General features: G+C 42.5%; 2 protein-coding genes across 5 annotated transcripts; both read left to right on the top strand.

The window, feature by feature from the left end:
* The first annotated feature begins 1,385 nt into the window (after window positions 1-1,385).
* LOC143152736 (uncharacterized) lies at window positions 1,386-5,621 on the top strand. The gene is made up of 4 exons (XM_076323168.1): window positions 1,386-1,593; window positions 1,683-1,701; window positions 1,803-1,907; window positions 4,333-5,621. The coding sequence occupies exons 1-4, from the start codon at window positions 1,393-1,395 to the stop codon at window positions 4,377-4,379; spliced, it is 372 nt and encodes a 123-aa protein (XP_076179283.1). The 5' UTR covers window positions 1,386-1,392; the 3' UTR covers window positions 4,380-5,621.
* Window positions 5,622-5,712: 91 nt separating this feature from the next.
* LOC143152621 (dynein axonemal heavy chain 7) lies at window positions 5,713-27,142 on the top strand. 4 transcript variants are annotated; one of them, XM_076322935.1, is made up of 50 exons: window positions 5,713-6,696; window positions 7,092-7,249; window positions 7,652-7,805; window positions 9,937-10,086; window positions 10,180-10,380; window positions 10,630-11,006; window positions 11,482-11,703; window positions 11,781-12,078; window positions 12,182-12,529; window positions 12,603-12,868; window positions 12,956-13,109; window positions 13,222-13,448; window positions 13,583-13,784; window positions 13,921-14,155; window positions 14,216-14,331; window positions 14,406-14,684; window positions 14,799-15,056; window positions 15,199-15,483; window positions 15,557-15,805; window positions 15,896-16,241; window positions 16,311-16,480; window positions 16,559-16,690; window positions 17,055-17,276; window positions 17,339-17,790; window positions 17,882-18,079; window positions 18,200-18,347; window positions 18,706-18,933; window positions 19,008-19,189; window positions 19,253-19,562; window positions 19,628-19,873; window positions 19,993-20,222; window positions 20,329-20,548; window positions 20,621-20,809; window positions 20,923-21,297; window positions 21,370-21,542; window positions 21,637-21,882; window positions 21,963-22,250; window positions 22,315-22,506; window positions 22,575-22,801; window positions 22,930-23,300; window positions 23,397-23,577; window positions 23,694-23,882; window positions 23,952-24,549; window positions 24,631-24,841; window positions 24,936-24,944; window positions 25,255-25,275; window positions 25,420-25,654; window positions 25,735-25,886; window positions 26,015-26,299; window positions 26,504-27,142. In XM_076322935.1, the coding sequence occupies exons 1-50, from the start codon at window positions 6,265-6,267 to the stop codon at window positions 26,708-26,710; spliced, it is 11,844 nt and encodes a 3,947-aa protein (XP_076179050.1). In that variant the 5' UTR covers window positions 5,713-6,264; the 3' UTR covers window positions 26,711-27,142. The 4 variants fall into 4 exon arrangements, with proteins under 4 accessions (XP_076179050.1, XP_076179047.1, XP_076179049.1 ...); XM_076322932.1 differs by lacking the exons at window positions 5,713-6,696; window positions 7,092-7,249; window positions 7,652-7,805; ... (3 more) ...; window positions 11,482-11,703; window positions 11,781-12,078 and having other exon boundaries at window positions 12,242-12,529; window positions 21,972-22,250; XM_076322934.1 differs by lacking the exons at window positions 5,713-6,696; window positions 7,092-7,249; window positions 7,652-7,805; ... (4 more) ...; window positions 11,781-12,078; window positions 16,559-16,690 and having other exon boundaries at window positions 12,242-12,529.

Raw genomic sequence — 27,142 nt, 5'->3', positions numbered from 1 at the left:
CGGATAGTCCGGATCCAGGCTGACTCGTAAAACGAATGCGCACCACCTGTAGCTCGATATCTACGCTTAAAAGGTCAACCGCCCCTCTGTCGTCGAGTTTCTCTACGAATGTAAGTGAAAGGATTCCTTTTTTTAATTTACAATTCTTTATCGAATATGTAGTACAATTCATGGGTGCGACAAAATTTCTTAATTTCTTAATATTCGCGCGTTCTACATATAAAATCGTGACTTTGTGCGTGCCACATATCGCTAAATTTTCTATTAAATACGAGAATATCCCCGATCTCCTTGAAATTACGAATAAAGAAGATCGGAACCATAATTACTTTACGTACTTGCGCGAAATTTAACGATCGAAATAAAAAATATGCTGCAGACTTTTTTTCTCTGTGATTTCTTTTCGGTCGTCGAATGAAAATTTACTTACTATTTACTTAAATCGTTTTGATCGTTGAAAAACGAGGTAAAGAAAGATTCGTACTCTCGATAAAAGAGATTTAAACGTAAGAACAGTAATCGAGGATACGTTTCACTGTTTCGAATCTTTGGAAAAATAAATGAATCTTTTTGTCATTTTTGTCGCGGTAATAGTGTAAATTGGAATAAGAAGTCTAACCGTTTTACGTACGACGCGATAGCTCTGCAGAAGTTACAATACTATATTTACACGTGTATATATGTATACTCACTTGTACGATAAATAACGGGATAAAATATGACGCGTATGTAGGTCACACGTTTTTAGCGATGCACACAGGGGCAAAATACTAACAGTGCTCCATAGCAAAACAACTGTCAACTGATGATTATGCGATCATCCTTGTAATTTGAGGCGTTTAAGTTTCTTTCGCGCAGAGAACAGGAGAAACAAAGAAGACGAAGAAGAAAAAGAAGAGGAAGACGAAGACGAGGTCGAAGTCGAAGTCGAAGTCGAAGTCGAAGTCGAAGTCGAAGTCGAAGTCGAAGTCGAAGTCGAAGTCGAAGTCAAACTCAAACTCAAACTCAAACTCAAACTCAAACTCAAACTCGTAGTCGAAGTCGAAGGAGAGGGAGAGGGAGTGCTGGACAAAGAATAGAAGAAGCGAGACAGAGGGAGAAGTGGCGAGAACAGAAGGAAGGAGGTACGGAGGGAGGGAGGGAGGAGTAAGAGAACAAGAAAATAAGGGTAGCGGAGGGAAAATAAAAAGGAGTCTTGGTGCCGTGTCACGGGTCCGGCAACGTGTCAGCGGCAACGTTCGTTTTTACTTGGTTTCGCTTTATTTTTAATAAAAGTGCTTTAAAAGGGGATCGTTGCGCGCAATTTTGTCGAGATGTAAGTGCGCTTCGTTTGCACACGACAAAGATCGATTGCCTCGGAATCGTATAATTCCGACTGTTATCTTACTAATAATGACCGAGGGAACAAACAGTATCGCATTTTGTAAATGGAGCATGGAGGAACGGGAGAAGATTTTGGCCACAGGGACGTTAGATCAAAGGAGAGAGGCTTTTAAAGATGACGATGAACTAATGCGAGAAACTACAAAATTTGTTAGCGAAGTTATAGAAACGGCGACCACAGAGGCCTCTAAGAGGAAAGCGCATTCCGAGGTAAGCGACACGTACGACTTTCGTTCGCGACATTTCAAACGTTTCTACCAATTACAATTGTTCGTTGATCGTTCCGTTTCACATTTCAGGAAGGCGATGTCAGCGAAGGTAAGAATAAAAACCAAAACGGTTGTATGAGATTGCTCGAGAAATGATACAGATAGAAAAACTTGTTGCTGATCGAACGAACGAAATGTATGTTTGTCCAGGAACTAGACTGAAAGGTGCTCGTAGCATCGCTGGTTGGAATCATCGTGCACGAGGTTTCTGCAATCGATTATTGAACGCGCTTTGCCCGTGTTTCACCAATAATGGTAAATCGTAGAGCGTTTCGAAGTATTGTAATTGCGCGCGATGCCACTCACTCCGAATATTGTAGCTTTGCATCGCTCTTATTGATAATCATTTTCTAACCTAACCATCAAACAGACTACAAAGCCCCGCGTTCGCATATTATGTATACACAATAATTTCATGTTCGAGGACGGACCGAATATTATTTATTGTTTATCGGCTATTTCGTATATCGTTCGTTTCGATCGTCGAATTCGAGGATTCGAATCGATTCGAACGAAAATATTGCTTTCGAAAATAGTACTTTGAAGAGTAATGACCGAGAGAATACTAAGAAGGGGATGGAGTGAGCTAAAAAGGTGACGATCGGAGACGCGGAAGCAACAATGTTCCGTGAAAACCAGAGAAAACGGAGAAACGCAGGACGGTTCTTTCTACGGATTCGATTAGAAGTGAAACACGCGTGTCACTGCATCGGGCAAAACGTCTGTTCGCGACAATCTATACAAGTGTCTACGCATAAAAGCATTCGATGGAATTCATTTGCCGTAATATTGGCCGCGCAAATGAGTTGCGAACTTTCAATTTTTGTCGTTAAGAATACGCACGGATCGCCATAATTGATAACGAGTAACGCGCGATTTAGTTGATAAGAAAATTTTCGAGAGGTTCGACACACTGCCTGTTGGACACTTCGAAGAACAACTACGACGTCCTCGTTCATTCTTGTTGCTGAACGATTAACGCATGCATCGTTCGACTCTTGCCTCTTATCCTCGTATCCTGTAGCAGCTGTTACAATAGGAGCTATTCAATTCACCTAGCATGTTCAACCGAGGCATCTACCATTGACGATGCGCCCACTTCAATCGACTTATGTACCTTTCTTTGCTACCTTCAGGATGGACCATTCAATTGAATGCACCTAAATGTACTTCGTTTCTTGTAGATTTGTGGAAAAAGAATGATTCGGGACGTAGATAAACTGTTCGAAGAGACAAACACAAAGTTAAAGAAAGAAAAGTTCCCCCGAGGTCATAATTCTTTCGAAATTTCAAAGTCACGGATGTTCTTTTTAAATAGAATCGCGTCGAGTTGTTTTTAAGTATTATAGATCCAGTCTTTTCGTCATTTTGCGCATGAAAAGATCAGGAAAAGTTGTTCGACGAATGTGATTTAATTAGGTGTGTATCTATATCTTTTTTTCTTAATGCTCGGGTTGTATATTCATTTGAATAACGAATAATATTTTGTTCGTGAGTTACGAATTCGGGTTTACACGTGTAATGTATATAGGCGAATAAATATTGATTCATATTATGTAAATGATAAAAAATATATATATATATACGTAAGTAACATACATTTAGGTGTTCCCATTTAAATGGTTTAATTTATATACATATGTAAGATTAGGGTCAAAATGTGAATTTGGTCGATGCATGCGCTTACTAGTGAATTATTACGCGGATATTAATTTCGCCAGGGAAACTGTATATAAACCAAATCAGTGATACGGGTGCTGTGGTAAACTTATACATCTACCAGTATATACGGAGTGCCCCAGAAGAAGAGAATCTTCTTAAGAAAGCTGATTGGGAAAATCAATTTTGATGTGTAAAAATCCTATAAATATGGCGTCGAAAATGTATATTGGAGCAAATGAATGCTATCGAAGAAATAGTAAAAGTTATCGAAGTTAAGCGTTAATAAGAAATAGTAAAAGTTATCGAAGATACAGATACGATTCGATGTTTATGTTTACGTCAAAAGAAAGTTTTTTCCGAAGAGAAACACGGAAAAGCATCCAGAGTCGAATGTTGCAATCACTTTTACGTTTGTCAAATATCTACGTACACACACACGCACACACACATTTTTTTTTTTTTTTAAACAAAATTTTTAGTTTATTTTATTTATTTATTTTATTTATATTAACAATCAGAATAATTAGCGTCCTTCAAGCTAATGGCTTGGCGTAGAACTTAGCGATATCCATACAATGACCATAAATCTTCCACTACATCTTCATTATTTTTGAGACTACAGTCAGGGGATCGTTTTTAATCTATCGGTACAAAGATTTTTTAATCGATAGATTTGTAAAGTATCTAGTAAGTGCGCGCATTGACAAACTTGATGTTTTCACTGTAACGCATATACATATACACTAGTAGAGAAAAAACATCGTACCGATGCGATCTCGATATTCGTTTCATTGGTGGTTCACGGTTGAACTGTGTATTTGTTCCGCGTGGCCACGAATAAGACGGAAACAGTATTTCTCTACGATTTTGCAATCTACTTAGAAAGATATTGTATAATTACGAATGTCAGCGATGGAACAGTATCGAGACACGCAGTAACATACTGCACGTTGCAACCCGTAGAGATAGTAATCGCTCGAAAGAATGTATACTATCAGTGTATCTATTCTTTTCGTAGAATTATTCGCCTGGACACCGTATCGATATCGCTTCACGAGACCCTAATCGGTCGCTGGCCTTCCAGAATTACCATACATTGCCGAGCAACCATTGATTCGATTGCTAAACTAATGAAATGCGCGATTACACGTTGCGTATTAGGTAAAACGAGTTAGCAACCGATCGGGAAAGAGAATATTCTCATCTCGGACAACGATTGATCGTCAAGTCCTTCGTACGTTTGGATTTACAAAAAAGCTTCACCCTAACATCGTAGCCAAATTGTACGGTTTGCCATAAATACTTTCACTTGATTGTACTTTCCCTACATTCGGATTCTCGTCGTTTTCTTTCACATTCTACTTTGTATGCGTATGTGTGCGAGTATCTACTATGCTCGGCTCCGAAATATTGTTCCAACTACTCCAATTGTACGAAACGTATTTTTAGGGAAGATTCTTTGCCAATGATCGAATTACTTTTCGCATAAGATAATTGTGAAATTAATTTTTCTATCGAATCTTCCTTCTACTGCTTCTATGTATTTATTTCTAACAACAGATTATTACAAAACAGTCGATAATTTATGAATTAAGTACGATGACAGCTTGATTTCTTTCTTGTCTCGCATATATATGTATTCCTAAAAAACGAAATTCCATTAACTGTACAGTAAAAGAAGTATTGAAAATTTAATTACTTAATAATGTTGTAGTAATCTGTACACGCGCGCGTGTGTGTGTGTGTGTGTCAGGGAGAGTGAGAACGAAATAAATAACAGTAGAAATCGATATTTGAATTTATTGTACAATCATTTAATGTGGGATCAACAAAAATAACATACCGGAATCGCTCGACTGACAATCAAACGAATACGTTACACATGAATGCGAGTTTATATCTATACATTATTCTTTGCCCACGGTTATAAGCACCGATAAACCAAATAGCATATTCGATGACGTTGGTTTCTAAAAGAACTTTTTACTCTAAAACTGCTACGATGAAAAATTTATCAATCAAACGAATCGTTATATGAAATAATGTATCGCACATGTATATTTCTTTATATACGACTGTTACTTGTACGAGTGAGCGTACTATTAATTTTGTGTATCCGTTAATAAATATAGAAATTCAAACACAAATGGTCAAAAAGTGTATGTACATCTTTTTGTGAACACGAAAGGAAAAAAAGTATGTACAATACATATACACACATAATGTACGTACATACATATGTACAAATAATGTACATACATTCGTCCATTGTAAATCACAGTTGCACAGTTGGTGCAAGTAAGGCAAAATGTGTGTGGTTACGATACACTAGTAATTATTGTAGTAAAAAGTTACTACCGATGAATAACATATTCTATAATGTGAACAAAGTTTGTGGTTTGTAATTGTTCGAAGCTATTAGCGTTTAAAACTGAGTTGCATTTTGAGTTCGGAAGTCTTCGAAACAAAGAAACGGAATCAGATACGACTCGGTTGTCATGGAAAGTTACCTCATTTGCCGTATTAGCGAACGCGTATTGAAATAACATCTCGTTGTATCGAAACACAGCTAGTAGAAGTAAAAGTTCTATCCACGGTATCCGTAACGTTCCTAGTCGCACATGTGATTCGTCGGATTCCAATTTCACCGAATGTTCTCCGTTCTCAAACGCAAAATGTCGAAAAACGACCGAGAGTCAAAAATCGCGTGTTCGCCCGTGTACTTACATATAGTTAGGTCATTTCCGGCATTTCGTATTTACGTACGTGGCGCGTAGTGGGCAAAGTTGTACACAATATGTATGTACGTATTACCACCAACTGTAAATGGTTAGCGATTAATGCGACGTTGGTTGCTCAGATCGAGGAAATTATAGCGATCGAATTTTGAACTAAGGTATTTTGACTCGATTTACCTTTGTCGATTTGTGCGTCGTAATACGCAGCAGCTATGGAACGCAGGAAAGGAAAGTCAATTTTAAAAACGAAGAAATATCTGTCGTTTTGTCAAGAAAGAGACAATTTTCGTGCGCAACTTGTCGAAATGATGAAAAGGGAGAAACTGTTGTGCGAAACGGACGACATTGAACCGAGACCAGGCAAAAGAGGGAAGAAAACGGAAAATTTTATAACGGACAAAGACAAAAATATCTTGCGATATTATTATTATTTAACGCATGGTATCGATGATATTTATGTAGGGTCAATGGACCTCGATCTTTTGGGAAATATTTTACGGATGATTCCAGCCAAATGGCAAAACAAGTTTAAGGGATCTGTAACTCGTTTGGTGAGAGAAGTGAAAGAAGAATATGCGTTGAACGTGAAGAAATCGGTCGTAGAATTTGTTATCGGCGATCCGTCACAACCTTCGTTCGATCAGGTGCGTTTATCGTATAAATTCTTTGAATTCAAATTCCCTGGCCATACAATTCTTCTTCTTCTTCTTCTTCTTCTTCTTCTTCTTCTTCTTCTTCTTCTTCTTCTTTTTCTTCTTCTTCTTCTTCTTCTTCTTCTTCTTCTTCCTCTTATTATTATTATTATTTATTATTATTATTATTATCATTTTTGTTGTTATTATTATTAATAGTAGTAGTAGTAATAGTAGTAGTAGTAGTAGTAGTAATAAAAGTAGTTGTAGTTCTTAGTATTGTTCTTGAGGTTGTTATATTTTACGGCAACTTGTAGAATAAATAGAATTATAGAGGGTGGTTGAGTGGAAAGATGGTGGGAGCACAAGGAAGGAACGAATGTATTGAGAGTGGCTACCATTTTCAGTTCACCGTGTTCAAGAGAAACGAGAAAGTTGAGGCAATCCGTCTGCCGGCAGGACACGCGGACAGTTATCGACGGAATAAAGCGAAATTGAAGAGAATAATTATCCTCTATTGCCCTGTTATGCGACGAATCGTAGACTATTGGTATCGGGAATTCAGGTTAGTTTCTACTAAAGAAAAGTACACCGAGTAATTCCGATCTAACGTTGACATTTGTCAACGAAATGTGTAGCTTTTGCTGCGATAGTTAACGAGACGAGGACACAGTTGGCTACCGACCGATTTTCACGGGTTTTCGCGCACAGTGAATTTACATCGAGAATAAGTCGACGTGTGTCCATACGTTTGTGCCAATGAGCCTTAATATTTAAGATTCGAACGTATTAAAATCGTGCAGGTTATTTCAATTGTTATGTATATTTTTAATCATTTTAATCGCATTTTAAACAAAATTGCCATTCGATCGGTGGCTAGTCGGCTGTGTCCTACCCTTCCCAAATGTATCTATACATAATACACATGTGTGCGCGTGTGTGTATGGGCGTGCGGTTGACACGATAGCGAGAGTAAGCTGATAAACGAAAAGCAACTGATGGCGCGCGGTACGTCGTACAATCTCCGTAGTTTTGAGAAAACCGTCTTAAGGATGTGTCGTCAAACGAGGGAGAATCTTGAAAAATACTGGCTACCGAAACTTCGAACCATTTTATTTGCGGTATGAATAGAAACATTATTCTTATATACATATTTAGCATTGTCTGGTATGTGCGGTATTTCCCGGATAAGTGAAAAAACTCGAGACCGTAAAATTTCCGTTATTCGTGTTTGTTCAGGTTGCATTCCCGAAATCGATCTTTCGTATTTGGGCCGTGACCCAACGCACGCGAACCATTCAACGGGGATGGTAAACGAAATACGGTAAATTCTTGTTGTACGATCGACATTTAGGAGCTTTACGGCTTATGGAATGCGAACGATTCGTAACATAAGTCACTTTTTGCGCACGCAATGAGCTTTCACAGACAACGGTGCATCTCGTTTTGGACTCGAGTGATACGTAGATGGATAATATCGTTGAAGTTGGTGGAGATAGCGATGATTATAATTGTACCGGAATTATGGAACGAATAGAATTTGGTGATTGTACAACGAGAATTTACTGTACACTAAAATTGAAGGCATCTTGTATTACATGCCCTTGGTGGACGAAAATGATGCCGTGTATCTATCGGTGTAGCAGCTTTTCGTACACATAGATATCGCGATATGGCACGCTCGAACCGAATGAAACGAACAGTGCCGAAGACGATTCCATTTCAGTTATTTGGGGTAAAATTGTTCAGTTATCTGAAAAATACTGCACTCGTACAAGTACATACTTATGCACGATATACATATACTCCGGGTGGGCTTGTAATTCATGGTACAAACGAAAGAAACAACTTTCCATGAGACAATAAACAAGTGAGAAAAGTAATTGAACAAATTTTAGCGTTTCCAGCCGAAACGATCCCTAATGAATATTTGCACGTATAACGTTTGCGCAGCGTTAAAAAAGTGGAAACTTCCAATTGTTAACGACAGCTGCACGACGTAAATATTTACACATGTAGGTAGGTACCTACGTATCCGATTCAATCTGTTCAACCGTGTACTCGTGTCGCGATTCCAAGATCGTTCGAAGCACACCCTCGCATAAATGCTTACTTTCGATAAAGTTTAAAAATCAAAAACGAACGTAAGCTCTTTACTTGATACCCGTTTTTGAATGAGAATAAAAACAATAAAAAATGGGAAAAATCGAAAAAAAAAGTGAAACTGGAAATCAATTGTACGTGCGTTCCTCGACCTCGGTTACTAATACACGAACAAATCTTGTTCTTACCTATACGAGACTGAAATTTCCTACATCAGAAAATGTGTTGTAACGAATCCACGGAGAACAAGCCTCGCTCGAACAATGATCTCCAATTGTACTCGTCGCTTCCTAAGTAACTATCCCTTCCACTTGCCAACTCGATGCAACGATGCTTCGATAAAAGTGTCGACTGACTCACCAGCTAGTTACGAAAAACAGTTTTCGGTTGTGGCATGAATTACTAGCACACAGCTTTTAAACGAGGATGTAGATTTAAAGATTTTAATTGACAAAATGAAAATTTTGTCGTTTACAATGTACAATGCTTGTCACAATGAAAGATTAATTCGAGCAAGTAGGTCGTAAAGATACAAGAAAAGTTTCGTATTTTCGTCAAACGTCTTGACCCGTTTATTGACATTGTACAGTTGGACACTGTACCCTCCGTGAAAAGAAAAAATAAATAAATAAACCATAGCGCTACGACAGATCGGCACGGTCGCCCCTAATGGAAGAAGACGTAAGTAAGTTGTATTATTAATAATAATATTGCTGGAATTTTGTACGATTGTGTTTAACGACAGGGAGTTTATTGGAGGAGCACGTGCAATCGTTGGTATCGCGATTTAATAAAAATAACTATTACATTGGTCCATTTTGTACGAATACGGAAGCAAGAAACCAGATCTAATCGTTTAATAAAAGTATGAAACTTCGTTTGTATCGCTACGATCTATTTGGGTGATCGGTTTAACGGTCGATATATAGTACTTCTATTAGTAAAGTTTCAAGTTCTCGATCGATTTGCTTTGTCCGATACATAATTACGTATGAATACATGTGCGTGTGTACACACGTAATACGAATCTAAATCGGAGGTGTTCGAAAAATGGTAAATACGAAGAATATTTAAATAATTCGGCTATAATTTATAACGCAGATGTGTGTGTGTGTGTGTGTGTGTGTGTGTATATGTGTGTGTCTTTAGGCATACGAAAGAAACGAATTACCTTCGACGAGTGACGTTCCCAGATTGAGAAGATTTTTCAATTGTGTCGCTTTTATTATGGAAGATCAACTACGAAGACTCTGTTTGGAATCGATGAAAAAATACATCGACTATCTTTTCAACGCGAACGTAAGCGAAGAATATTTGCGCAGATTGTTGGTGGTTTTCCCTTCGATCGGTGAATCGAGGGATCGATCGTTTCGGATATGTTTCCGTTCGTAGAATACGCGTTGCGGATTCGATGTGAGGATGACCGTAAGGGGTACAATCGTGTCGTTTGAGCCAACGTTTAAAACCTTTGCGGAAACGCTGTCGAGGTTGCTGAATGCTCCGCGGGAGGCAGTCACTTGGTTGCCGCGCGTTGAAACGCTACTGAAATGGAGGAACACCGATCCCCTCGAGGTTGGTCGATCGTTGCTCGAGGTAAATATTATACTATACGTTGTGCCGTTAACCGTGTAACGGTGAATTTTAGGAACACTTGGTCTCGTTCGATTCCTCGATACACGATACGCGTGTGCACGTGTATTTTAAAACCGCTAGTCTACGCGGTAGGTAGAAATAATGTATTTAGACGTATCTTCGATTCTAACCGGTCAACTGTTCTAGCGTTCACAACTGTCCTTCAGCGTAATAATTTCACAGTCTCCGTTGTTCGATTTGTCATCGTAGCCACGTATATCGGAAGAGTACATCGAGCAACGCGCAGAGAAAATCGCGCAATTAATCAACAACGAAAGAGCAGAACTCGAGCTTCAAGTTGGGGAATTTGAAAAATATGCGAGTTTCGTAGACGACACGGAAACCCAGAAGGTTCGAGAATTTTTGAAAACGGAAACCGACACGAATTTCGAAAACTATCGAGATCTAATCGAACGCTACGATCAGCTGTCCCGTCACGTACCGGTCGAACTTCATCGAACTTATTTCGGTGAATTTTTCGTCGTCTATAGAGGAAATTTTATGGATCATGTTGCTTCGGTTGCCCACCGGCTTAAGGAGGAATTGGTCTTTAGAATGGTTGGCGATTGTTTGAAAAAATCTCGAGCGTAAGTAATTCTATACACGTAAATCGTATTATCGCAATCTCCTTCTTTGATTATTGTGACATTGTTTACGGAGCGTGTCTTGCCTTCAGTGTGTACATCGTGTGACAAAATGCGTGTCTAGCGTTTGCTTAAAATGTCGGTAAAGTATCTCTCCTCTTCTGGAATTGTTCGGTCGTCGATCTCATCCGTACTAATTTTTCATAAAATGTCGGTAATTCTCATCTCGGCCGTTCGTACACGGTTCGTACATATTTCCGTTACGCTTTTTTCTTTTACGTTTAATTTTTCTTCAATGGTTTCAAAGTCGCGAGATATGCGTATTATTCTACAGACGCGAGTACACGTACATTGCTACACTCGAAGTATACACAGACAGATAGGACACGAACTTGTGTAGTTACGTTTGTACGTATCCGAGTGAATAGGTAGATATCATAGACACGTAGATAGAGAAATCCGCTCACGCGTTATCCAGTATAGGGGATGCCTATCAACACATCGTGGACCGAGCCTTGAGCGTACCGGCAAACACCTTGGAACTGATGAAACTCGTAGAATTCATACACGAGACGAAAACGAAAACTGCCTTTGAGTTGGAAGGCCGTTTAAAGGAAATTGTTAAATACGTTCTCTTGCTATCGGATCATTCGATTTTGAGTCCCGTCGAATTGAAAACCAATAACTTTGCTTTTCAATGGTAAGTAAAGACGACAATCGTGATTGAACATTTTGCTCGAACGTTCGAGTCCTCGTTCTTACGAAGCGTAACGCAAGGTATCACAAGCTTCCGGAAGTTTTCGAGCAGCACCGAGAAATTGTTGCGAGTAAGACTGGAGAGTATCAGAAGAGCTTGAAGAAAAGGATCGAACAATTCGAACGAGAGCTTCGAACGTACGCGAAGCACTGCAACGAATTGCAGTATTGGGGTAACATCGAGGAGATATATCGGTATAAGAAGAAGGCCGATCGTTTGGAAGAGAAATTGATCGCCGCGATGGACACTATCGATCGATTCAACGACGAGGAAGAACTGTTCGGTTGGAAGGAGTCCGAGTATCCGCTACGAAAGACGGTAAATACCTGTACGGTGCCCGATAGAATCGTTTGCGCTCAAACGGGTTTACATTTAATTGTGTCTGGTTGTACTTTCATCGAAAAACGCGACGCGAGACCAGACAGCGGACAAGCTCGCGCCGTACAAAAAATTATACGACGCCGCGTGCGAATTCCTGACCAATTACGATACCTGGATGAACTCTACGGTGGGTAGCCACTATCCAGAGGACATCGAGGCGTTGACAGGAACCGCTTATCGTACCATCTATAAATTGGAAAAATCCGTACAAGAACCAATCGCTCGGAAGCTCGCCGAAACGATTCGAACCAAGATAGAAGAGTTCAGAGAGCACATGCCCGTGATATCTACTCTTGGAAATCCATCCATGAAGAGTCGTCACTGGGAACAAGTTTCCGAAATAGTCGGCTTTCCCATAAAGGTCGACGAGTCGATGACACTCACCAAGGTATTTATTTAGGTGGACAATCGTATCCACGTTTACGCGTCGATTGGTTCTCTGACGAGAGTGTTTCGAGCAGATCCTCGATTACGGTTTGCTCGACTATGTTTCGAAATTCGACGCGGTCTCGGAGTCAGCGACAAAGGAGGGCAGTTTGGAAAAGGCTCTCCTTCGAATGCATCTCGATTGGGCAGACATTGCGTTCGTCGTTAATCCTTATCGCGATACCGGTACATACGTGATTGCCAGTATCGACGATATACAGTTGCTTTTGGACGATCATTTGACCAAAGCTCAGACCATGAAGAACTCTCTCTATATTCGACCGTTCGAGAAGGAGACGCTGTAAGTGTTTTTCGACTCTGTGCGATCGATTCTTTATTTCTCTCCCGTACCGTAAACGATCGATCGACTCTCTGTTATCGCTCTCAGAGAATGGGAGTCCAAGTTACTCTTGCTGCTGGATATCATGGATCACTGGCTACAGGTCCAAGCAACGTGGATGTACCTGGAGCCGATATTTTCCTCGGCCGATATTCAACAGCAAATGCCGGAAGAGGGTCGACGGTTCAGCGCCGTCGACAAAGTACGTCTCCCTTCGTTTGCTTCCTCCTTGTTCTTTTTATTCGTCGTCGAAAAACCGCTCCGCGCGGTCGCGATCTAACGAAATTTTTTTAACAACGGCCCGACATACGTAGATCTGGAGAGAAATTATGCAGCTCGTAGCGGCCGATCCGCGGGTCATGTCCGTTGTTGGAATCGATCAAATGCTCGAACGTTTCAAGAAATGTATAAATTTACTCGATCTGATACAAAAGGGACTTACCGCCTATTTGGAGAAGAAGAGGCTCTTTTTCCCGCGATTCTTCTTCCTCTCGAACGACGAACTTTTGGAAATTTTATCGGAAACGAAAGACCCTACCAGGTAAGAATTCGCTCGTGTGTACGTTCGTACGTTCGTACGTTCGTACGTTCGTACGTTACGCGCACTCGGTCGGAGCCGGCTGGAAAAATATTTCGTCTCTTTCTCGTTACATTTTACAAATCGATGACCATCAGGGTACAACAGCATTTAAAAAAGTGCTTCGAAGGTATCGAGAGATTGAACTTTACCGACGATATGGAGATAACGTCGATGAAATCGTCCGAGGACGAAGAAATCGCTCTCGTGGAGATCGTTGATACGGCAGCGGCTCGGGGACAGGTCGAAAAGTGGCTGCTCGAGCTCGAATCTTCCATGAAAAAGAGCGTCCGAATGCAGGTAAACGCGATAACGGCGATACTTTAAGGTGATAATTTTTCTTCTTAACTCGGTAGACGAAATTACGTACCTACGCTTGAACGCATGCAAGAGCATGACTCGAATATAGTCGTTGTATTCGAAATTTTCTAAATAGGTTATTCTAGCGAAGGATGCGTACTCGAAGCAAATCAGATCGAAATGGAGTCTAAAGTGGCCTGGTCAGACGATTTTATGCGTCGGCAAACTTTATTGGACGGTAAACGTAACGGAGGCATTGTCGAAATCTTTGAGCAATTTGGAAAGCTACGTCGGCGTTTGTACAAGCGAATTGCACGAAACAGTAAAATTAGTTCGTGGACCGTTATCGACGCAAAATCGTACAACTTTAGGTACGAAGGAACTTTACCGTAGATAACGTTTTCTCGGAATCTTGCAATTATTCGTTTCAGAGGCATTGGTCACGATGGACGTTCACAGTCGAGACATCGTAGCAGCGTTGTGCGAACAGAAAGTTAACGATGCAACGGACTTTGCATGGTTGGCGCAACTGAGATACTATTGGATGGTAAGCGAGCCGAGTAATTTAGAATCGAAGTGAAATATTGGAGATCCTCGCACCTCGTATCTTATCGGTTACAGAACGACGACATGAGGGCAACGATGATAAACACTTGGTTGCGTTACGCGTACGAATATCTGGGCAATACGTCGAGACTCGTGATAACGCCGTTAACCGACAGATGTTATCGGACCTTGTTCAGCGCGTTGAGTTTGAATCTTGGCGGCGCACCCGAGGGTCCCGCCGGAACCGGTAAAACCGAGACGACCAAGGATTTGGCTAAAGCAGTGGCGAAACAGTGCATCGTTTTTAATTGTTCCGAGGGACTCGATTACATTGCCTTGGGGAAATTTTTCAAGGTAAGGAGAACTCGCGCACAGCCTCCTCCTCTTTTCTTTTCCTCTCTTTGCTCTTTACTTTACCGTTCAATTGTACAATTATACGAGATATAACGCCGAAAATAATGTGGTCAGGGATTGGCAAGCACGGGTGCATGGTCTTGCTTCGATGAATTCAATCGAATCGATTTGGAAGTGTTGTCGGTGGTAGCGCAACAAATTTTAACCATTCAACGAGCCATCCATGCTGCGAAGGAAACGCTTATCTTCGAGGCTACGGAGATCAAATTAGACCCCACTTGCGCCATTTTCATCACAATGAACCCTGGATACGCTGGAAGAACGGAACTTCCGGATAATCTGAAGGCCCTCTTTCGATCGGTCGCTATGATGGTTAGCAGATAGTTTCGTCCGTTTTCGATCACGGTCAACAACGGTCAACATTCAATTGTGGAATTTCTACGATATTCTAGCAAACGTATCGTAATCGAAGCTACTAGTTGCATAATTTTACTTTCGGTGTTTGCATCCGTAGGTCCCGGACTATGCTTTGATCGCTGAGAACATGTTGTATTCTTACGGATTCTACGAAGCACGCCCGCTTTCGGTGAAAATCGTGACAGCGTACAGGTTGTGCTCCGAGCAACTTTCCAGTCAAAATCACTACGATTATGGTATGAGGGCGGTAAAATCTGTTCTGGTGGCGGCTGGAAAGCTAAAGATCAAGTATCCGGATCGAAACGAGGATATTTTAGTGTTGCGTAGCATCAAAGACGTTAATTTACCGAAATTCCTCAACGAAGACTTACCGTTGTTCAACGTACGTGAACCACTTTTGAAGAAAACTTTCGACCACTGATCGCGCTGCCGTACAGTTCCTTTTCTCGTTGCAGGGCATCGTGTCGGATCTCTTTCCTGGAGTCGAACTTCCGGAACCAGATTATACCGACTTGAACGCGTGCACTCGCGACGCCTGTTCGGCATCGAACCTGCAATGCACTCCCGTATTTTTAGAGAAAATACAACAGATGTACGAAATGATGATCGTCAGACACGGATTTATGATCGTCGGGCCAGCGTTCGCTGGAAAAAGTTCCGCCCGTAACGTTCTGATCGATGCTCTTGAGCTTTGCGAACAGCGGGTAACGAGCTTTGTTTAAAAAACGTGCAGGGCATCGCCCGTACGCGTACAATTTACCTACCAGCCCGTTATTTCACCCGATACGTTACAGAACCTGATCAACGAACGTAAAGTAGAAACATTTGTCATAAATCCGAAAGCCGTGACGTTGGGTCAGCTCTACGGAGAATTCGATCCGATTTCTCACGAATGGTCCGACGGAGTTCTGGCCATCGGTTATCGCGCTTTCGCGACATCGGGCAGCGGGAATCGCAAGTGGCTGATCTTCGACGGTCCCGTGGATGCGGTATGGATAGAGAGCATGAACACGGTACTCGACGATAACAAGAAGCTCTGCTTGACGAGCGGAGAAATTATCCAATTGGCGCCACTCACGAATCTGATATTCGAAACGATGGATTTGGAAGTAGCCTCGCCAGCCACGGTGTCCCGTTGCGGTACGATCTCCTCGATATATGATAAATACACGCGTACACGGAATTATATCCGATCACTTTTCGCTACAGGAATGATTTACATGGAACCTGGAGCGCTCGGTTGGGATCCTTTGCTCGAGTCTTGGATAGCCGAGACTCCGGCTGCGTTGGACCAATGGTTGAAATCCTATCTGTATCGATCGCTTTTTCGAAGGTTTTGCGATCCCCTGTTTTACTGGTTGCGGCACAGCGACGTTCAGGTCCTTCCCCTTAAACTCGATTCTTTCTCTCCAGCTGACTCTTGCGCTTTTAAAGGAACACGGTTTTCAACGGTGCAGGAAACGTGTCCGATGCCGGAGTCGAATCACTTACGTTCGTTGACGTATCTAATGGACTGTTTCCTCGACGAGTACCGCGACGAGAAGATAACCAAGAATATAGACGAATTGGATCTACGGGCGCAAGTCGAGGTTGGACGAAAACGTACTCGTATTTCGTTCGTGTACAGGCTACGTCGAGCAGAACCGTCTATCGATTCGCGATCGAATCTAAATTATCGATGAAACCGATGACGTCGAGTGCGTTCGTGCGTTGAGACGGCCCCGAAAGGGGTCGAGTGCGGCGTGCGATTACTTTCGTAGACTCCGATATTTGTACGCGTGTTCTTTCGCCTTTTGAAAAAGTAAAAGCGCCGACCCCGACCTTGAGATTTCCACAAATCTCGTTCGAAACGAAGCTTCGGTATCACCTTGTACCGCGTACGGTATCGTCCGTCCAACTGTATAGTAATACGGGTTTCAATCGGATCTGTTATTCTCGTATATTTTTGTACAGGGTTCCTTTTTCTTCTCGTGTATCTGGGCCCTGGGCGGCACTTTGGAAGCGAACTCCAGAGAACGCTTCAGCGTCCTATTTCGCGGCTTTCTCGAGAGAGATTTTCCATCGAATTTGATGGAAACGTTTGGACTACCGGCATCGATAGAGCCTCCTTTGCGCCCGTATATATTTCTGATGCCGCGACACGGGCTTGTCTTTGACTACAGATTCGTCAAAGAAGTGAGTCGAAATTAATTTTCTATTAGCCGGGACACGCTGATCACTCGCCGATGACGTTTCAGGGGAAAGGAAAGTGGAAATTGTGGTCCGATGAATTACTCGACGGCCCGTCGATTCCTCGCGACATTCCCGTGAATCAAATAATAGTGCCCACGATCGAAACGGTACGATACACGGCTCTGTTTCGATTGTTGACGAGCAACGCGAAACCAGTGCTGTTCGTAGGTCCGACCGGGACTGGGAAATCAGTTTATATAATCGATTTTCTACTGAGAAAGAACAATCCTACGGTGAATAAACCGTTGATCATTAATTTCTCCGCGCAAACTACGGCGAACCAAACGCAAGACACGATTATGGGGAAACTCGACAGAAGACGGAAAGGCGTTTTCGGGGCGCCGATAAGTAAGCGCTGGATCATTTTTATCGACGATCTTTCGATGCCTATGAAGGAAATATATGGCGCGCAACCACCTATCGAACTTTTACGACAATGGCTGGATTACGGAGAGTGGTAAGGTCTTCGCTTTGGATTTGTTCGAAAGTCGACGAACGTTCCGCGGCTATTTGTTCGGTCGGTATCATTTCGCCGAACTCGTTTTAAGGTTCGATAGGAGAGATAAAACGATGATAAAACTGATCGATGTTCACTTGATGTGTGCCATGGCACCGCCGGTACGCGGTGGAAAAGACGTTACGCCTCGATTCAAGAGACACTTTGTCGTTTTAACGATATCGGAGTTCGAGGACGAAGTAATGACGATGATATTTAGCAAGATTGTTCTTTGGCATCTAGACACAAGGTAACTCTTACGAGTCTCGTTATTCGAGATGCGCGCAACTCGCATCTCTGTTTACGCGCGCGAAAAGACGAAAGAGGGAATTTTTAGCCATTTTAATTTTAACCCATATTTCCGTTTCAGAGGATTCAGCAAAGAATTCGATCCGTGTATCGATGAAATCGTTCTAGCTACGTTGGACGTGTACAAGCAGAGCCTTTGCAATCTTTTGCCGACACCGACCAAGTGTCACTACCTTTTCAATCTTCGAGACTTCTCTAGAGTGATACAGGTTCTCTTTTTTTACGAACTTTGAACACGATTCCATATACAATCTACGTAGATGTGTATGGAACATAACTGAACGCACGGGGAACACTTTACGGATGGATTCAACATTTGCGAGAATAAAAGTCACAACCGTGTGGCCGCTTTAATCTTGTCTTGTATGTCTCCGTGAACATCGCATACAATACGGGTACGTGCAAAGGTGTACCGTACACGCGTGTACGTTTTTATCTTTCCAAACTCGTAGATATCGTTCGTGTCCTATTTTCTCATCGCATCCAGGTGTTCCTCGAGCCACACGCATACACGTACACGTGTGTGCGCGTCCACCAACGATTCGGCGAATAATTGTTTACTCGTAGGGTGTTTTGTTATCCGTTCCTGAAACAATGTCGACTTTAACGAGTATGAGAAGACTTTGGGTTCACGAGGTACTCAGAGTGTTCGGAGATCGCTTGATAGATCGGGAAGATCTGTCTTGGTTGGTGGAGCAGATACGCGTTACTTTGCGAAATCGTATGGAAGTGGTCATAGAAGAGTTGTTCCAAGACCTTCTTCCCACGAGGGGATCGACCAATGCCAAAAACGGAGTAAGTCGATCGATGTGGTCGACACGCTCGTTCGGAGAAATGTTTGCGAAATTACTTGCATTCGTGTTCCATAGTCGCAACTCGTCACCGAGACGGAACTCCGAAATTTGCTGTACTGTGATTTCGCGGACGCAAAGGTGGATACTCGACTTTACCAAGAGGTTCCGGATCTCGATCAATTGCGAGAAGTAGTGGAAACTTATCTGGACGAGTATAACACAATGACTAGGAAACCCATGAATTTGGTGTTATTTCGGTAAGTGTCGTCGAGAGCCCGGGAATCGATTGAAAATAAAACGTTGCTTCGCCATCGCGTTAGGTTCGCCATCGAACATTTGTCTCGCATCTCTCGCATCATCAAACAACCGCGAAGTCACGCGCTTCTGGTCGGCGTTGGCGGTTCGGGAAGACAGTCGCTGACCAGATTGGCTTCCCACATATGCGACTACGATGTTTTTCAAGTCGAGATCACCCAACAATACGGAGTTTCCGAGTGGCACGAGGACGTGAAGGAAATTCTGAAACGGGTAACTAGTACGGATCTTCACTCGACGTTCATCTTTTCCGATACTCAGATCAAGGAAGAGAGCTTTCTCGAAGACGTCGGCAATATGCTCAACTCCGGGGAGGTAAATGCATTCGATTCGACCAGGAAGGCATTAATTTGAAAAACGATTGTTCGAACGAAATTTAGATACCGAACGTATTTACCACCGATGAGCTGATCGAGATATCCGAGCGAATGAAGCAGATAGATAGGCAGCGGGACCGATCGGTGCAAACCGATGGAAGCGCGGTGGCTTTGTTCAATCTTTTCGTTCAGATAACGCGCGAACAATTGCACATCGTGGTGATTATGTCTCCGATAGGCAATAATTTTCGTATTCGGATGAGAAAATTTCCAGCGTTGGTGAACTGTTGCACCATCGATTGGCTTCAGGTACTCGTGACTTTGACTTCTCCTTTCTACTTATTCTCGAAATTGGAAACGGAGACGCAAACGTCTCACGTCTCACGTTTCTTCGTTCACTTTCTCTCCCTTTCATCCTTTCACCGAAGCCGTGGCCAACGGATGCTCTATCGGCGGTCGCGACTAGATTCCTATCGACGATCGATCTGACGGATCACGAGAGAATCGCCAGTATCGATATGTGTCAATTTTTTCACGTATCCACGGAGCATCTCAGCGCAGAGTTTTTTATTCGATTGAACAGATACGTTTACGTCACGCCAATTTCCTATCTCGAGATGATAAACACGTTCAAAGATTTACTCGAGAAGAAACGCACGTAAGTGTTTAATAATGTTACTCGAGTCGCCGCGTCGTACCGTTTCTCTCTCTCTCTCTCTCTCTCTCTCTCTCTCTCTACGAGACTGTTTATTTGAACGAAACAGGGAAATAACGAACGCGAAAACTCGTTACGAAGGTGGTTTGGGCCAACTGGACGAGACGCAACGGCAAGTTGGAACGATGCAAGAGACGTTGAGATCGTTGCAACCGCAATTAATAACCGCCACGCATGACGTTGAAAAAATGATGCTCGACGTGGACAAGGAGAAGGAAGAGGTGGCAGCGTTCGAAGAAATTGTTAAACTCGACGAGAGCGTTGCCGAGGTCCGAGAATCGAGACTCTCGAGTTCGTTCTCCGTTCGGTTTCATTTCGTTCTGACCGTTGGAAATTTTCAGACTTACGCGAACGAAGCAGCCGCGATCAAAGCCGAGTGCGACGCTGATTTGGCCGAAGTTATGCCAATCTTGAAACGCGCTCAAGTTGCTCTGAACACGCTGACAACCACCGATATTGCGGAGATCCGAGCGATGAAACAACCACCGTACGGAATCAAATTGATCATCGAGGCGATTTGCGTGCTCAAGGTTGCGATCGATTCGTTTCGTTCGATTCCATCGTTGTAATATCATAGATACACAATAATAATAATAATAATAATAATAATAATAATAATAATGAAAACGTATGTGTTGCACAGCAAATAAAACCGGAAAGAGTTCTGCAACCCGACGGCACGTATCTGGAGGATTACTGGCGATCGGCACTACGAATGCTAAGCGACGTAAAGTTTCTCGATTCGTTGCTCAATTACGACAAGGATAATATACCCGATCACGTGATCGAGAGAATTCGTAAACACTATCTGACCAATCCAGATTTCGATCCTGAGAAAGTAAAGAGAGTATCGACGGCTTGCGAGGGACTGTGTCGATGGGTGTACGCGATGTCGGAATACGATAAAGTATCGAAAGTCGTTGCCCCGAAACGAATAGCTCTCGCCGCAGCCCAGGAGGTTTACGACGCCGCCGTGGAGACTCTCCGAGCGAAGCGAGAACAACTTCGTCGAGTACAGGTTATTAAAACGATTTTCTCGTTCGATTAACCCCATTGAACGAAAAACATTCTCATTCTCATTGCCGCGTAGGAAAAACTGCGAATGTTGCAAGAGATTTTGGACCAAAGAAAAATGGCTTTTCAAGAAATGTCCGACAAAGTGGCGGACTGCGAGATTAAATTGAAGCGCGCCGAGGACTTGATCGGAGGCTTGGGTGGAGAATATACGCGTTGGTCCGAGACCGTGAAAGCTCTGGAAAAGAGGTAAAACGATCTCGCGTACCGTCGATCTCTACTTGGTACGTGGATGGAAATAGGATATACAATACTCGTGCGCGTATACTCCGCGATCTCGTAGATATCACCGTTTGACGGGCGACATTGCGATCGCTTCTGGCATAGTAGCGTACATGGGTCCGTTCACGATGCCGTTTCGCGTTCAACAAATCGCTGCCTGGATTGAACGTTGTACCGACTTGCGAGTGATTTGCACCCATGATTTCCAGTTGCGCGATGTTCTCGGAGATCCAGTTTTAATTAGGTATTGGAACATCAGCGGATTACCGAGGGACGCGTACTCCGTCGACAATGGCATTATCGTCGAGTAAGTACCGTTACCACCTGTACAATATCTTACCTACCTACAAATTCCTATTGTTTCCCCTTCGCGTTTAACGTACGCAGAAACGCAAGGAGATGGCCGCTGATCATAGACCCTCAAGGTCAAGCGAATAGATGGATAAGGAACATGGAGAGACAGAATAACGTGAACATTATCCGATTCAGTCAACCCGACTACGGTCGTGTATTGGAGAATGCGTTGCAATTTGGTCAACCGGTACTTTTGGAGCGCGTCGGTGAAGATATAGATGCCGTCCTCGAGCCGATTCTGATGAAGAAAACGTTCAGACAAGGCGGTGTGCTTTGTATAAAATTCGGAGATTCGATCGTCGAATACAATACCAATTTCAGGTACTCGACGAGGAATAGATCGTTCGTCGCGAGAACGCAACTCTCACCGTTATTCTGTTTACAGACTCTACGTTACAACGAGGTTAAGAAATCCCCATTATTTGCCAGAGGTAGCGGTTAAGGTAACCTTGTTAAACTTTATGATAACGCCGAGTGGATTGGAAGACCAACTATTAGGTATTGTGGTTGCGAAGGAGAGACCTGACTTGGAAACGGAGAAGAACGCCTTGATCGTGCAGGGGGCCGCGAACAAAAAGTTTGTCGTATCATCGAGAAATTGCTCCCCGTTTTATTATTCTTATTGGCGCGCGCGTTTCATTTCAGACTTCTTCGCGAAACCGAGGACAAAATCTTGGAGATACTGTCGATCGCCGAGGGCAATCTATTGGAAGACGAGGAAGCTATCGAAGTTTTAACATCGTCCAAGAATTTAAGCGACGAGATTCAAACGAAACAGACGGCGGCCGAACAAACGGAGGCGCTGATCGACGCAGCTAGATTGCAGTACACATCGATCGCAGAATACTCGACCGTACTTTTCTTTGCTACCGGTATTCCTATTTCGACATTGTAGATATCGCGCTAGATCTAATCCACCGTGCAAGGGTCGCCGCCGCCTCGTGTTCCTACCAAGGAATAGCTGGTCGAACGTAACGTAACAGTTTCGTTTCCTTTTCAGCGGTACTGGCGCACGTCGATCCGATGTATCAGTATTCGTTGACATGGTTCGTCAATTTATTCGAATTAGCTATCGATAATACGGAACCGATGGAAACCGTGGAACTGCGGCTAGCGGATCTCGTCAAGTATTTCACCTATTCCCTTTACACGAACGTCTGCAGATCACTTTTCGAAAAGGACAAGCTACTGTTTACCATGTTATTGACCATCAATTTGCTCGAGCAACAGGGAAAGCTTTCTGTGCCGCAGTGGATGTTTTTGCTGACGGGTGGAATCGGTCTTGACAATCCACACGTGAATCCGACAACGTGGCTACCGATGAAACAGTGGAACGAATTGTGTAATCTCGACACCGTGGAGGCATTCTCGGTGCGCGTTCTCCAACTTTTAACCGTTATTTAAAAATAAAAGGCACGACCGCGTGAATAAGTAATCGTTCTGATATACCCGACATTGTTCGATCAGGGTATTCGAAAGGCCTTTACGAACGATACCGAGCAATGGAGAAAACTGTTCGATTCGAAAGAACCACAGAACGCGCCAATTCCCTCGCCGTTCCAAACATCGAATCTATTCGAAAGGATGTTGATATTGAGGTGCATTCGTCCGGACAAGATCGTTCCGGCGTCGCAGAATTTTGTCGAAGGTACCCCTCGGAAATGCGCGCTGTACGACGCGGTGATATCTATCCATATATTATATATATATTCACGGTATATTCGCGCGTCCGAATCTTTCACGACTTGAATTTTTCTTCTTTAGCGGAACTCGGCCCGCAATACGTCGATCCTCCACCGTTCGATTTATCCTCGTCTTACGCCGATTCCAATTGTTGTACTCCGTTGGTATTCATCTTGACGCCTGGCACCGATCCGGCGCAACTGTTGCTCGTGTTCGCGGACGAGCAAGGTTACGCAGCGAGTCGTCTCTTTTACCTTTCCCTTGGTCAAGGTGAGTGCACCGAAATAGAAATAGAAAAAATAACCGTTTCGAGGAGAAACTTGTAACCGTACTCGGCAGGTCAAGGTCCGGTTGCCGAAGAAACGATTCGAACGGCCGTGATGGTCGGTAACTGGGTGGTCCTGCAGAACTGTCATCTGGCGATCAGTTGGATGAGCACCTTGGAGAACATTTGCGAGGGTTTGATGCCCGATACGATTCATTCCGAATTCCGATTATGGTTGACGAGTTATCCGTCCGAACATTTTCCTTCGTCGGTTCTAGAAAACAGTATCAAAATGACCAACGAACCGCCGAAAGGCCTGAAAGCCAACATTCTTCGATCCTATACGAGCGATCCGATCAGTGATCCGGATTTCTTCGAATCTTGCGCGCAACCCGATTACTTCAAGAAACTTCTTTATGCGTTGTGCTTCTTTCACGCTATCGTGCAGGAAAGGAGAAAATTCGGTCCAATCGGTTGGAACATCGGATACGAATTCAACGAGACCGACCTACGGATCAGCGTCCTACAGTTGCATCTTTTTCTTAACGAGTTCGAAGACGTAAGGTTCGACGCTCTTCACTATCTGATCGGAGAGTGCAACTATGGCGGCAGAGTGACGGACAATTGGGATCGCAGAACTCTCAAAACTATTCTCTCCATGTTTTACCACAAGTAAGCATTCGTAAATTTCAATCGCTCGAATTCCTATCGGGCAAACGCGACATCGTTACGACGATCTCGATCGTTTTACAGAGAACTACTCACCGACGAAATCTATTATTTCGACGAAACTTCCACCATTTATTACTGCCCGAACGTTCGAGAATACGAAGCTTACACGGAATACACGAGAAATTTACCTTTAATCGCCGAGTCGAGTGTTTTCGGTATGAACGAAAATGCTGACATCATTAAGGACCAGCAGGAAACGCAACTTCTATTTTCCTCGATTCTACTCACGCAGGTATATCCACTTACAATAATACAATTTTCCGCGTTCTAACGTTTCTTATTCATTGTTTATCGTGTTTCCTTTTCCACGAGGCACGTTTACTCAGGACCGTGTGGTATGTATAGATTGTGTACATTTCGTGTGTCGTATGTTCGACCGCGTAAGACAACTTGTTCTTTTTTTTTCTTTCCTTTTTCCTTCTTTCTACAGTGAGCACAGATTAATTGCTCGATCAACGGAAGCAAAAAAGTGATTATATACACGCGGATCGCTTAATTACTGAACTTTGAATTCGATGCTCGCGAATGCGGTCAAATTCTTTGTTATAAGAGTAATTTGTTTGCGCTCGCTCTGCTTTTCACCATCGAATGATTCATTTTTCAAACCGTTGTTCCGTTGCATCCACCTCGGATATTCGCTCCTAGGATCTCTGGCGATCGAGAAAGGTTAGTAAGCCTATGATGCGTGTCAAACAATGTTCCACCGTCTACCGTATTGTCGTTTAACGCGCGACGGTGGTTAGAATTTGAAGAGCCAAAGTCTCTTGAATAAACGAGACGGGAACGTGTGTATTTCTTTGCTCGTTGCAGGAAACGGGTAAATCTGGAACCGGGGATGTTTCGAACGATGAAATAGTACTTGATATCGCCAGCGACATTTGCGGCAGGCTCCCGCCGGATTATGATCTCGTATCAGCGCTGCAAAAGTATCCAATGTCCTACGAGCAAAGCATGAATACCGTTTTGGTACAGGAAATGGGCAGATTCAACAAACTTCTTCGCTACTTGAAAACCAGTCTGGAGAATATTCAACGAGCTATCAAAGGTTTAGTCGAGAATATCAATTTTATTCGACCGTACATGTCGTGTTTCAACTAGTATTTACTTACATACGTCCTCTTGTAGGCTTCATCGTAATGTCCTTTGAACTCGAAGATATTTACGATGCCATTTTCACTAACAAAATACCCGAGTTGTGGAAACAACACTCTTACCCGTCTTTAAAACCTCTTGGTAGTTACATCCATGATTTGTTACAACGTTTGAAGTTTCTTCAAGTAAGACACGTTATTCTCTAGTCGTTAATTTCTAGTCATTCTTATGTTGGCAAATAGAGAAACGAAAAACAAAAATGTCGAAAAACTTTAATCCTGTACAAATAACTATTAATATTATCGATGTTTAGAGGTGGTACGAAGACGGACCGCCAATTTCTTATTGGATCTCGGGATTTTACTTTACTCAAGCGTTCCTCACCGGAAGCACGCAAAACTACGCGAGGAAGTATCAGATACCCATAGATCTTCTAGTCTTTGACTTTGTTATATTGAAACCCGATATGGTTCGTGTCTCTGCTCCCGAGGACGGAGTTTATATATACGGATTGTTTTTAGACGGTGCTAGATTCAACATGGAACGTATGACCCTGGACGAGAGTTTCCCGAAAGTACTTTACGAAGAAATGCCCTCTGTAAATATATTTGTGTCTGTTCCTTTGTACCGTTAACTCGCTCAATTAAATTTGATTCCCGTTTCTTGATTAGTCATCCTTTACTTTTATTATTATTATTATTATTATTATTATTATTATTATTATTATTATTATGTCATCATTATCTTCATCGTCATCATTATCATCGTCGTCGTCGTTGTCATTGCCATATTTTTATTGTAGGTATGGTTGATTCCTACGAGGAAAGAAGATGTTAAAGTAAGAAAAACGTATCTTTGTCCAGTATACAAAACTAGCGAAAGGCGAGGAATTTTGTCAACCACAGGACATTCGACCAACTTCGTGATCGCTATGACTTTACCTACCGTAAAACCACAAGAACACTGGATCATGAGGGGAGTCGCCATGTTTTGTCAACTCTCCGAATAGACGCTGTTGTTTTTCACTTATTTCTACTTCTAATAGATGAAAGATTTTAGTACTGCAACTTTGAAACAGAAACATTCAATTTGGAATATATCATAAAAATATTTCTTACAATTATCGAAAGAACAAAGTTTCGGTGTTACCTAAGATGTTTGAACGAACTTGTGATTAATATTAAATAAACTTGAATATGTATTAAATTTAAGGTGATTCTCGACAAACAATTTATTACGTGTTATTTATTAATTTTACCGAAATTATCCTTTACATATAAAAAATGGAATATAAAATAAAACATATAACCATTATTGAAAATTACGCAATAACAATGTAATGTATAAATATTGATTATTGTTAGGAAAATATGGAGTTAATTTTATAGAGACCATAGACTCGTTGGATAGTCACGAATAAAGACAAGACGATTACTTTTAA

The sequence above is a fragment of the Ptiloglossa arizonensis genome, chromosome 11 (genome assembly GCF_051014685.1).
Source record: "Ptiloglossa arizonensis isolate GNS036 chromosome 11, iyPtiAriz1_principal, whole genome shotgun sequence".
Classification (NCBI taxonomy): domain Eukaryota; kingdom Metazoa; phylum Arthropoda; class Insecta; order Hymenoptera; family Colletidae; genus Ptiloglossa; species Ptiloglossa arizonensis.
Note: the sequence above shows the minus strand (reverse complement) of the source record. Positions and strands in the feature narration are given on the sequence as shown.

Coding starts and splice junctions, on each gene's coding strand:
- LOC143152736 (XM_076323168.1), top strand. CDS start 1,393: ATGACCGAGGGAACAAACAGTATCGCATTTTGTAAATGGAGCATGGAG. Junction 1,908..4,332: donor CCCGTGTTTCACCAATAATG/GTAAATCGTAGA, acceptor TTCTTTTCGTAG/AATTATTCGCCTGGACACCG.
- LOC143152621 (XM_076322935.1), top strand. CDS start 6,265: ATGGAACGCAGGAAAGGAAAGTCAATTTTAAAAACGAAGAAATATCTG. Junction 7,250..7,651: donor TATTGGTATCGGGAATTCAG/GTTAGTTTCTAC, acceptor TTGACACGATAG/CGAGAGTAAGCTGATAAACG. Junction 24,550..24,630: donor CTCTCCATGTTTTACCACAA/GTAAGCATTCGT, acceptor ATCGTTTTACAG/AGAACTACTCACCGACGAAA.